This window comes from Bemisia tabaci, chromosome 7, assembly GCF_918797505.1.
Source record: "Bemisia tabaci chromosome 7, PGI_BMITA_v3".
NCBI classification, from domain to species: domain Eukaryota; kingdom Metazoa; phylum Arthropoda; class Insecta; order Hemiptera; family Aleyrodidae; genus Bemisia; species Bemisia tabaci.
In genome coordinates, this window is record NC_092799.1 from 14,727,993 (window position 1) to 14,741,127 (window position 13,135).

The window sequence follows — 13,135 nt, forward strand, 5'->3', positions numbered from 1 at the left end:
CTTTCCTTGGCGGTACCTATAGGGCGTTTGTCTTGACGAAATAAGTTTTTCCTTGTGTGAATTGAGAGAGTGTCGAGGGAATGGTTTTCTTGTCATGACGAATCCTATTTGGACATATTTCTGCCAAACGGGACTATGTGCATTATGACGTGAGCTCTGTTATGCATATATTCTTATGGGTGTCGGGGCTCTTGTCTTAATGCACATAGTTCCGTTTGGCAGGAATACATCCATTTATCTCATCGAAAGCGAAATAAATTTCTGGACTTATTTAATCGACGAACTGCATTAAATGGAAAACGATTTATAATTTTAATCTAAGTGGTTTTTTTTTTTTTTTTGCTTTTATTTCTTTCTTTTCCAATTTCAAATGATAATCTTCTCTAAGTTTTCAATTATCTTTTCTTAAACCGTCCACACTTCCTGATCAAACGGCTCAAAAACCAATTAATCAAAAGTTATTGAGGCTGTTTGACTCATCTATCAAATCTACATAAATCGATTTATTTACATACAAAAGGGCAATGCCCACTATTGCCAACTTGAGCGCATCATATTCGTAACCATCGTTCCCATAGAGTTTGACCAGATTACCAAATATGGTCCGAGGAGCGGGAATCTCTCGGTGACGACGAATCTTCGGGGCGCTCGCTTTTAAAAGCGAATCGTTGTGATAAATGGACTACAATTTGCAATTGGGAACTAAGATTTATGGTTCATCTGAAAAACACTTATGTGCATAGGGAAACTAATGCTACATGCGTTACTTCTAAACTGAGCAAGAAATTGTAGTTCCGAATTTCAGAATGTATCCAAAATGATCGATACGATATTTCTAATCATGATAGAAAAAGAGGAACCGTTGTGATAAATGGACTACATTTTGCAATTAGGAACTAATTGTAAGATTTATGGCTCATCTGAAAAACACTCATGTGCAGAGGGAAACTAATGCTAGATACGTTATTTTCGAGCTGAGCTAGAAATTTTAGTTTCTAATTGTAGAAGGTAGCCCGAATGATCGATACGATATTTCTAATCATGATAGAAAAAGAGGAATCGTTGTGATAAATGGACTACACTTTGCAATTAGGAACTAAGATTTATGGCTCATCTGAAAAACACTCATGTGCAGAGGGAAACTAATGCTAGATACGTTATTTTCGAGCTGAGCTAGAAATTTTAGTTCCTAATTGTAGAAGGTAGCCCGAATGATCGATACGATATTTCTAATCATGATAGAAAAAGAGGAATCGTTGTGATAAATGGACTACACTTTGCAATTAGGAACTAAGATTTATGGCTCATCTGAAAAACACTTATGTGCATAGGGAAACTAATGTTGCATACGTTATTTCCGAACCGAGCTAGACATTTTAGTTCCTAATTGTAGAAGGTAGTCCGAATGATCGATACGATATTTCTAATCATGATAAAAAAAAGGGGATTCCCCGGTGATTGCCATAACGGTTGACTTACCGTATAGTTCGTTGTGGGTACTTCAATCTTGGGTTTTGACATCTTCTTTTCGGCGAGAAACTCCTTGCTCCCACTAGCAGATTCGCCATCTGTGGAATCTGCAACAAACGAAGAAAAATCAGCATCAATCGAGAATTTCGACCAAAAACTTTTTTATCTGCATCCGACAGTGCTTCTTGAGCTGCGTTCGCAGTATTTTTCACGATTTCATGTCCGATACGGAAAATCAAAGAAAAATACATTTGAAAGTGAGAAACTCTGCCGTCTTGAGCCGTCATCAGGTGGCATAAATTCCATTTAAGGTGATTCGATGGACGCCATATTTTGTGTCAGAACGGCATGCGATATATCGCATCAATTGGTTCCATATTTTCACTGTTGTCAGGAGTCTAAAGCACTCACTTACCAATTTTAACAAAGAAATTCAACGTAGTAAAGGCGTGGTTTTTTCAGAGAGAAAATATCGCATTCGAGTGCAGTTTCGATATCAGTATCGAATGCGATATTTTCTCTCTGAAAAAACCACGCCTTTATTACGTTGAATTTCTTTGTTAAAATTGGTAAGTGAGTGCTTTAGACTCCTGACAAAAGAATTGCGATCTCAAAATAGGAGAAAAATGACGAGTAGCTGAAAATATGGAACCACTTGATGCGATATATCGCATGCCGTTCTGACACAAAATATGGCGTCCATCGAATCACCTTAAACGCACGTATTTTAGCAAATGAGGTAATTTGCGGTGGCAAGCGTGAATGATCGATTATCTATATTTCCCCATTTGAAGCTATGGTAAAGAATCAATCAATAAGGTGCTCATGCTCATTGCGAACGCCCTATTAATCGATACTTTTCCATGGGTTTAAATGGCAGATCAATCGATACATCGCAAAACACGCCACGCCACTAGTAATTCGGTAATATCGCATCTAATAATTGTTTAATTTAGAAACCAAGGACATTCTCATGCTCAGTTTTTCAGTAGTTTCATCTCAAACATGAAATCCACAAAATTGCAGACACTCGTATATTCTCCATTCAGAGCACTCGATAGTCGCGAAGGTAAATTCGGGGCACGGCAAGCCCTGTCGCACAGTGGATCGAGTCAATAGGAGCGGTCGGACAAAATGTTGAAACTTTAAACGCTTATAACTCCGTTTTTACAAATACTGGAAAAAAAAACACATTGGATCTAGAGTCTAGACTCTTAAAAACATCGACAAGAAAAAATACTCTTGATTCGATCAGATTTAACCTTAAATCAAGAACCAAGCCTCTTAATTTGAGCGGGTTTCCTTTAGATTTAAGCTTAAATCTGCTTGAATCAAGAGTCCTTTTTCTTGTCAATGTTTTCAAGAGTCTGGACTGTAGATCCAATGTGTTTTTCTTTTCCAGCGAAACTTTGAGGTTCTAAAAGTGGTTCCAATGGTTTCCTCGTGACATTTTTTCCTAAAGAAACCCCTTAAAGTTTAAAATGTGACGGAATAAACATTAAAATTTGCAGGTTTAGTCTGAAATTTCATGTCCGACCTCTCCCGTTGACTCGATCCACTGCGCGTCGGGAGACGCTCGCGAGGCGATGTGGCAACGTCGGAGATGCGACGGTAATTGACGTCAACGTCATCGGCGCGTCGCCGGAGCAGACGAGAAACGTGTTGAGGCCCCGTGAACATCAGTGGCGAGGCGTGAATGATCTATTATCGATATTTCTCCATTTGAGGCTATGGTGAAGAATCGATTACTACGGCGTTCTCTGCGAAGACCCTGTTTATCGATCCTTTTCAACGGGTTTAAATGGAAGATCAATCGATGTATCGAAAATCCGCGCCACTGATCATTATCCTCGCGACCGCGACCGACCTCAGAGGCGGCCGCGATCCGTCAGAAAATCAGCTTCCGCGGGTCTCACGACGCTCTATGTAAATCAGAGCGTAACAGAGTAGGAGTACAATGCATCACTAGACAGCGGGAGAATCAGACGTTACAAAAGGTAAGCCCTCCGGAAAATTTCACGCGGAACACGGAAAATGTGCCGAGTATTTTTCAAATCAACCCGGGTGTCCGAGTCCAAAGGGGGGTAAGACAATTTTGTACGGCTTTTGTACTGTAACTCACAGGAAATCAAACAGCTATTTCCAGTTTTCCTTTAATTTTTTCCGGAGAAAATGTCCTAAGAATAGAATCACTTTAATGTAGCTTCTCACTGTTCTGTCTGAAGTTCAAGGTTCTTGACAAATTTAATTTTACAAGTACATATTACTATCTCCTCGGTTAGGTATGTCAGTTTAACTGCGGGCTGAAATTTGATAGACAAAGAGAAAATTGAGCGATACTATTTGGTGCAACGGATGGTTGTTTTGGACACAGTGGAAATTAATGGACTCCCTAAAGGGTTCCTTGTGGGTTGCCATTAGTTACTCTATTACTAACATCCTTCGTCCATTGCAACCACCTGCTTCCACCAGTAGGATTGCTACATTATTTCCTCTTGTTCTTATTTATCTATCAATTTCAATAATCGGCCAGCTGGTTGCCTAGATTTCTATACCGGCAATGACTTTTACCCATTTTCTTCCTTCTATTTCATAGATGACTCTCAGGCCTTTACTTCCATACCGAACTCTACAGAAGTCTCGTAAATTATCGGTAAAATGATCGATACAATTGGACGTATCCTGCCAAACGGAACTATGTGCATTATGACGTGAGCTCTGTTATGCACACGGAGAAAAAAACTTCGTGCGTGGGACCCGAAGTTGAGGTCAAGTGGATCTCTGAAGTTTTCGGATCACGTATCTAAAAACTTGAGGTCGAGCTGCCGAAGTTCGGGTCAGACATCTGAAGTACTTCGATACATTTGAAGTACTCCAGTCCGGTACATACCGAAGTGCCTCGATGTCTGACCTAAACTTTGACAGCTCGACCTCAAGTTTTCGGATGCGTGATTAGAAAACTTCAGAGATCCATATGATCTAAACTTCGGGTCCCATGCACGAAGTTTTTTTCTCGCTCTGAGACCCATAAGATTACATGCAAGATTATATGCATATAATCCCATGAGTCGCAGAGCTCATATCTTCATGCACATGGTTCCGTTTGGCAGAAATACGTCCACATAAAATTAATTGAGAACTATTTTGAGAGCAACGCAAGTCATTTTAAATCAGGGCACCAGTCTCCCCCTCCATCGGAGGTTTGCGGGGCAAAACACCTTGCTGCTCTGAAGGTTAACGAGAGGTGGATGCTGGACCCCATCGATCGAGAGGTGGCGGCGGATCCCCCCCCATATGCAGGGGGATCCTCGCGAATAGCGATGATGGCGGAATAATGACGAGCACATATTTATCCAGTCGAACGCGCGGCCTGATTCTCAAATGAGTTGTGACGAGTGCTGGGGTCGTCGAGTGTCTGCCATCCTGTCAAGCGTCGCTAACCCACCTGCCGAGCCGCCAATTCTGCCCGGAAAACCGCCCGAAATGCGAGGGTGGTCGGGTGAATTTTTCATCACCCGGGGGGCGCGGAGGATCAAAAAAAGCTGAGCCCCCCCATTTCCGGCAGTGAACTTTTTCGGGCAGCCCATCCTCGGAATGTGTCGGGAGAATGTAAAATTAAAATTTATGATAAAAATTTAAGATTATTGACATTTTTGGACAATTCTGTGGGTGATAATAATCGATTCACCATTTAAGCTGGGTGTTTCAAGACCCCCTTTTCAAAAAGAAAGAGTGGCGAAAACAGCAAAAAAAGTTTGGACGGACAGCGGATATGGACAGATGAACGTAAACGGCCACGAGACAGTGTTATAGTTAGCACCCATCGTCTCAAACAAAATCGCGTTAAATCGCTTTTCGATTACCAAAACAAACGCTTGAAAATTTGATGGCAAGGTTCATAAAGACAAGATAAAGGCGAGGAATTGACTTTACGGGAGGGGTCCGAAAAACGCAACGAAACAGAGGGGGGGGGGGAAGCTCCACAACACAGAGAATTTTAAGATGGCGCTTATGTTAGCGGTACAAACCGGGAAAACTGTTACATTTTACTCCTTTCTCAGGTATAAGATAGACTATGTGAATCGTGTGGAATAGATTCCTTTATAAAAATTTTAGGTATTTTTGGGCAATCCGACAACAACGAACTTACGGCTAATTTCAATTCACAAGAGCGCGCTCGCGCTCTGTATGCGCACTAATCAAGCCTCGTTTGAGATCCTCGGCCACTTTTCCCGCCGCCGCTCGCTCGCATCTGTTATGGTTGACAGTCGAACATGTGTCGTTCCGGAAAAATTTGGACTTCAGCCCCCCCCCCCCCTTCCCCTCAGAACTCGGAAATGCAACTCGCTCGGAATCCCCTCCCCCCGCCGACTTTCCACCCACCAACATATTGCAAAGTTTTCGCAATGCATTTTGTTGAGCTGAGAGTCCTCAATTACAGATTTCTGGCATTCGCAATGTTTTCTGGCATTTAAATAGGATCACTATGATGCCTTGGTCATCCTCATCACACTGCCGTGCTAAGGAAAAACGCCGTATGAACCTTCAGATGTTGCCAAATTTCATTTGATGAAACACGCATTTTCGAGAAAACTTATGGACGTTTTTCTTCCAATTTTTTCCGATAATTTTGTTCACAATTTCATCTATAGATCTCGCAAATTTCAAAAAAAAATATTCATAAATTCCCTTAAAAATTAATATTTTTTCGGAGGTTTGGCAATTCTCGAATGTTCATACGGCGTTTTTCCTTAGCACGGTAGCACAGGAGAGGGGTGCAAGGAGGGAACTAAAGGTAAGTGTATGATGTTGCAAAGTTCTGCTGATGTTTCGTTCTTTGATAGAAAACTACCTCATAGTTTTCCTTCTTCCTTGTGTACATTCTTCACTCATTTACTAAATATATATGTCGTCCTAGAAAATGTTATTGGTTTCCTTTGGAAAAAAGCATACAGAATCGGAGATTCTTAACCATTGTAATTCAAGTGCATCAAGGACTGGATGTAAAAGCAGTGTAACTTAAATTCACCGCGTTTGGCGAAACGCCTTCAATTTCGACGAGTAGGCAATTTCCCGACGTAGAAGCAAGTTGATTTGTATCCATTCCGCCGTGCCGTTCCCCCAACTCGAACGGAGGCCAGCGTGCGTTCTACGATGGTGGCAAGCTTCAGGTTAGAGGATGAGACTCACTGCTGCTTTCTAGGGAATGTTTTTTGTGATTTTATTGCTCTTTGACATTCACTGACTTTTCCCGGTCGTCAAAAATTCCTTGAAAATTGCCAGTTTTTTAGACATTTAGCCACCTCGATCTTATAGGGTTCTGAGCTTGATAGTCCATTGGGACGACGAGGTTGCCCCAAATTGAAATTCAACAAAGGAATGGGCCTGTTGCAAACTTTTGCTAGAGTGAAAATGTGAGTTGTATCTTATGAAAATCAGTACTTCAGGGCTTCAGTAATCAGGGCTGGCCAAAAATCAATACTTATACAGTACTTTATCAGTACATTCCCAAGAAATTCAGTACCTCCTAAACAGAAAAATTCAGGGCTTTTTCGGTACCTCCATTTGACAAGACTTGAAAATTTTCAAAAGTTTGAATTTCTCGCTCAGATTGCGACAAAAATGACATAAAGTGAGTAAAATTCCGGACCTTCTAGCGGAATTTCCGCACTTTACCAGTGCTTCCGGACCGCCCTTAAAAAGTCTGCACTATTTCCGAACTTTCCGGACTTATACACACCCTGGCAACAGACCCATTATGAGAAGGAAAACGTTTCCCTGGCGAAGAGCTAAGTGCAGTTGGGTAAAGGGGACACCGAGGGTTCCCTGCGGGATGCATCCGCGGCGAGGTCGTCGCTGGGAGCGCTTTCCCGGGTGCATCCGATCGGGAGCGGGACGAGCGACATTGGCGCGGCCGGCAATGTCAATAACGTCGAAACGAAACGTCGAAGCCGCGGCAATTATGATTAACTGCCGGAGCGCCCGACTCCCAACTCCGGCGACGCAGCTATTGTTTCCTTGACCGCAATTAACCGTTTCGTACAATTGCCGGACCCCCCCCCCCTTAAACCCCCGGGTCCCCCTGGTGCGTCTCCCCCGGCGACACCGTGCCTGGCTCCGCTCCGTTTCCAGGAGAATTTGCATCGCCTCAGTCGGTGACAATCAACTCAACCCCGACGTCGGCATATCACCTGATTGTTTTAGCTTTCAAAATGAGAGAAAAAAAAATGGAAAAGGAGTTGAGTGGGACTAAACGTTTTTGTGCAGAGAGGAGGGGGGGATAAGTATGGAAGAAGTGCATCTAATCAAGAATGGTATGTGAGACACAAGAAGACATTCCACTTTAAGGGGTCTGGGGATATGGATACTCACGGACTATACAGACATACCGTCCGCATTCCGGGCTCAGAAGCCGAAAGTTCCGGGCGTAGCACCCGGAGCAGTCGAAGCTACGTCTCCCGCACCCGGAGCGGACGTTACGTCCATATAGCCCTAACTGTTTTTTTTCAGTGGGAGAGGGATAGATGGGACTAGAATTTGGGGCGTAGAAGGGCACTTCATTAAGAGGGTCTGAGGGACACTATACACAGAAAGAAAAGCGACCAAAAGAGGTTTGAAAGGGTCTTCAGCAGCTCCAAGCTAGGGGGGAAGGGATCAAAGGGGCCTCCCTGTGAAAATTTCGAAAGTTGAGACGTCTGGAGAGTAAGTCTGAGCAGCAATTTTGATGTGTTCTTACAGCGACATTGATTTGGGGAAAATTTCACAGACAACAGGAATGTCGCGCAGCTGTTTCACAAAATCCCTAGAATATTTTGCACTCCAGTCCCTAGTTCCATCCATGGATTTGGCGTGTGCAAAAAATGAGCTGCAGTTTGAGCCAGTGACTCACCGCAAGCCGGCGAGCCTCTTGGTGGAGTCCCGATTAAGTCAAGCGTCTGGCCTACAAAATTAGTGAAATCTTTGCGACAACTCGGAGGTTATCAACAAAATTGCGGTCGGTTTTAACTGTTACAACGAGGAATCCCTAAAAGTGATATAACTTCTCAAGGCGTATCTTTCCGGTCTCTGAAACTGGGGAACATTCGACGATTCGGGGGCGCGAGCGAGCGTTGCGCACGGTGCGACCCTGCGCCTCTCCCCCCCACAGTGGAGCAAGTCATGGGAAAAGTTGGACATCGTGTGGGAACCTAATAGCTTAAATCTTTATCTATACAAAACAGAAGTTTGATAACAGTTAAATTAGGTTAAAACGGTTATTATGGAATAAAATTAGTTTTGAGAATCACCCTATAATAAAACTTGCACAAAGACAAAATTGACACCAAAATTTCAGGGATTCCATGATTTCATAGTTTTTCGCATTTTCGACTTATTTGACTTTTCCTAGACTTATTGGAAACCTTGAAATAAACGGTTCCAGTCCGAAATTGAAAGTCCAGGGTGTCTGATAAAACAGGCTGGCCAAAAATCAGTACTTTTAAAGTAATTTTTCAGGACATTTCCAAGACATTCAAAACCTCCTTAACAGAATTTAGTACTTGCTCAGTACCTCAAAATTCGAAAAATTTCTAACATTCAAATTTCTCGCTCAAATTGCCACAAAAATGGCAAAAAATGAAAAAAGTTCCGGATCTCTTGCGGAATTTCCGTGCTTTTTCAGTACTTCCGGACCGCTCTTAAAAAATCGGTACTGTTTCCGGACTTTCCGGAAATTCCGGATTCGTAGACACCCTGATTCCTGAATGTCCGACCTCTCCGAAAGCCTCGTCCCACTGTGCGACGGGAGCCCACCGCACCTCCCCCGTGACATGCCGCTTCCGCACCGGAATGGCTGCTTTCGCTTTCCGTTCGCCGGGGCCGGGGTTGAACCGGGGGGAGGGGGCGGCTGGGGGGTGTCAGGGGGCGGCGTGTACGCAAACAAGGGCATCGTAATTGTTTCCTCGCTCGCATGGCGCGGATCCTCACAAAAGCGCCCCCCGATTCGGATTCCGACTCCGGGGACTTGAACGGCGAACGGGGCAACTTTAATTCGGTCACCGGGTAACTCCGGGCTCGCCGCGCGGGGGTGCGGGGGTGGTTGGCGGTTGTGACGTCACAGATCGCCGCCGCGAGGTCGGTGGGTCGTTAGACATCTAGACCGTGTTCAACGTGAAGGAACCTCGGTTTTCCGGGTACGCGTGGTATGCGTGTAGCTTGGCTTGAGGATGGGAGAGTGATGAGCTACTAGACGAAGTATACGTAAATATTAAGCTCCACGTTTTACACTTGTTTTTTTTTTCTTCGATACTGGGACTACGACATGAGCCCTGAGACCCATGTGAATATGTGCGTAACAGGGCTTACGTCATAATGTCTATAGTTCCGTTTGGCAAACATACGCCCATATGCACGAGGTGAAATTCGCACGCAACAGAGAGCAAGAGTGTAGACAATTTTTTCTCACCTACCTCACCCTGAATCCTGGGATTTACTTTCCCATTTTTCTGTCGCGTTAGGGCGTTTCACAATAAAGTAAGACTACGTGCTGACTGAAAATCGACGAATTCCCTGACTGAAAATCGAGAAGAAAACACTTTTTAAGACTGGAAAAAATCCCTGAAAATTCCCTGATTTTGTAGAGGGTCGATCGTCGAATCGTCATCATAGAGCTTTGATCGATACATCTCAGTGGCGTGCCGTGGTTTGCGATACATCGATTGATCTGCCATTTAAACCTGTAGAAAAGGGGTAGAAGGGGGGGACCTGTTATCAGGGTGTTCGCAGCGAACACCTTAATAATCGATTCTTCACCATGGGTTTAAATGGCATAACCATCGATACATCACAAAGCACGCCACGCCACTGATACATCTCCACTTCAGCAATGCTATTTATCGATCTGAGTCACGTCTACAACAGTTTAAGAATCGACCCGGTGGCTTCCAAAATCGCCATCGATCTTGGCCTTACAAGGGGACCAGGGGGGAGGGGGGCGATTTTCATGAGCAACGCGCTGTATCGACAGCCGGGAAAAACTGGCTACTTAACCGGAGAGAATGGAACGGAGTCTTGCGTCTCATTGAGGGCAACTAGAGCGCGAGCCCTAATTGTCGCCGCCCCTGCACATCCGCCGGATACCTCCCGCTCGACGGATCGACGCGGGAACGCCAGCGAGCATTTCCGCTTTCCGGGGAACTCGCGCCCCACCGCCCCCTCCCCCCAGGGATCCGGGACCCTCTCTCGGTCCACCGCACGAGAAAATCCCTCCGCGGACGCGGTATGTGCGCCGTGGAATCGTGTTTTGATGGTTCGACTCGGAGAGAGGTGTGGGGGAGGGAAGGATCCGCGCCAGTGGCGTGGCGTGAATGATCGATTATCGATATTTCTCCATTTGAATCCGCGGTAAAGAATCGATTATTAAGGTGTTCGCTGCGAACACCCTACTAATCGATCCTTTTCCATAGGTTTAAATGACAGATGAATCAATATATCGCAAAGCACGCAACGCCACTGCCGCGCTCCGTTCAGCGCCGGGATCCCGGGAAATTTTCCAACGACCGACAAAGGAAATAAGGCCCCGACAATCATGTCCATGGCCAGAGAGCGAAACTACGCATGGGCAGGGGCTTAGAGGACAAGGAGCATAAGCGCAGTTTTTGCTGATACGTGTTTGGAGTTTCGAAATTGCATGGATCCTTATGGCGCAGAGAAAGGTCAAACTGACTTCATGATGCTTTAAAATTGAAATTTGGAAGCGAATTTTTCGTAGGATATGCATTCGGACTGGTTTTTCAAAAACTGCACTTATGCGCCTTGTCCTCCAAGCCCTTCGTATCTTAATCCCGGTGTTTCAGGATCTCCACTCCTATATTATTTTTTTGAAAAAAGAACGAGACAAAGTAATTTGAAATTTGCACGGAATATTCCCATAGCAGAGAAGAAAAATCATGAACGTTTTCTAGAAATTACGTTTCCTAGTTACCCAAAGAAACAATAAATGGCAGGATGTCTACAACGGCGCGAACGGGAAAACGTTGTTCCGCACTTTTGCCATCGATGTAACATATTGCCTTGTACTTACTGAAACGATGAGCACAATTCAGAATGCCCTGGTAAAAATTTGCGATAAGAGCTGCGTTTCAAAATACCATAGGAATTCTTATAGCCGGCTAAAGAAGGCTACAGAAAATCATATAGCTGGCTGTAGAATGCGGAGAAAATCATACGGCCGGGCTATCCGAAGCTATAAAAAATTATGCAGCCGGGCTATAGTTCCTATCGCCGGGCTTTACACTTTATCGCCTGGCTGTTGCTTTTTCGCCATCGATTATAAAAGGCTATAAGAAATTGTGTAGAAATTCCTGTGCTTTGGAAATCATTAAGTTTGATACGGAACGACCTTAATATTTACAAAACACACATTATATTTTCCTTTACTACATATTTTTTTTTCATCAATTAAAATGAGAATAATCCATACAGGATGTGCAAAAATTTCAAAATCATGAGTTGAATAACGCTGACTCCGCCAGATTAAATATTAGGGCCTATATAACACAACGTGGAGCGGCGACGCACTGGCGCCTACAAACCTAACAGGGATACTTCACGCATTGCGCAACGCGTGAAGTATCCCTGTTAGGTTTGTAGGCGCCAATGCGCGTTTTGCGCTGGCTGCCCGCCTGCCGCACCGCAGCGTGCCACGGCGCTTGAAGCAACTATTTCACACCAGAGGTATTGCACAGCATCATACGAAACTGAAGGCGCTCTAATATATTAGTAATGATAGGCATCCATCAAAAGTACGGAGCTTCCCTCGCAAAATAAATCAAGTCAAGATACTACGGCCCAAAAAGAGGGCAGTATTCGAAAAACCCACTAAGTTCTAGCATCCGTAATTAGTAACGTTTAGCATACACTTTATCGCCTGACTGTTGCTTAATCGCCATCGGCTATAAACGGCTATAAGAAATTGTGTACCCGGCTATACAAGCTATATTGGAAATCTTACAGCCGGCTGTAGGTCTATGGTATTTTGGAACACAGATTCTACTGCCAATTTTTACCAGGGTGTATTGAAATACCCACACTTTCCTGGATTTGATAGATTGATAGACTTTGAGATAATGCTTTGACTTTCGAAACGCTAGGGCATGATGATGCAAAATAATTTTGAAATTTTCCGATCCGACAACTGACAAACTGAAGCTATGTAATGCGACACTTGGAACGTTCTTTTTGCGTTCGCAGAATTTTTGCGTAAAGGAGTGAGTTTTGAATTTTCTAGATGTCTCCATCAGCAATCAGAATTTTTACGTGATTTTACTTGAGTCATAGTCAGGGCTTCTACATACGTTCAACTTTCAAAATCCCAGTCTTTTCCCTATATTTCCTCTATTAAGATTGCATAAAATAACTCTTTACAACTCATCCGTCACAGAGAAGTAACACAATCACTCCCCCAGGGTCCTGCTGGCTGACAACTTAGGGGTCTACCTCTTCCTGTTCAATTTCTTCGCTAACTTCATAACCTTACACAATCCTTATCTAAAAAACAACACATAGAAAAAGATAAACCGAAAAAGCGAAAAAGCGAAAACTCCAGAGCCAACGTCAAAATCCCTGCGTTTTACTTCTACCTCAAATTCTATTCCCTAGGGCTTCCGGTTTGACCTAGGAACCCCGG

General features: G+C 44.0%; 1 protein-coding gene across 13 annotated transcripts in view; it reads right to left on the minus strand.

The window, feature by feature from the left end:
* mtd (TLD domain-containing protein mustard) overlaps positions 1-13,135 on the minus strand; it is a 573,843-nt gene that overhangs the window by 100,952 nt on the left and 459,756 nt on the right. For all 13 annotated transcript variants that reach the window (XM_072302178.1, XM_072302170.1, XM_072302172.1 and 10 more), the window contains one exon: positions 1,480-1,577. In XM_072302178.1, the coding sequence (XP_072158279.1) occupies positions 1,480-1,577 (98 nt within the window). The remainder of the gene's footprint in view (positions 1-1,479; positions 1,578-13,135) is intronic.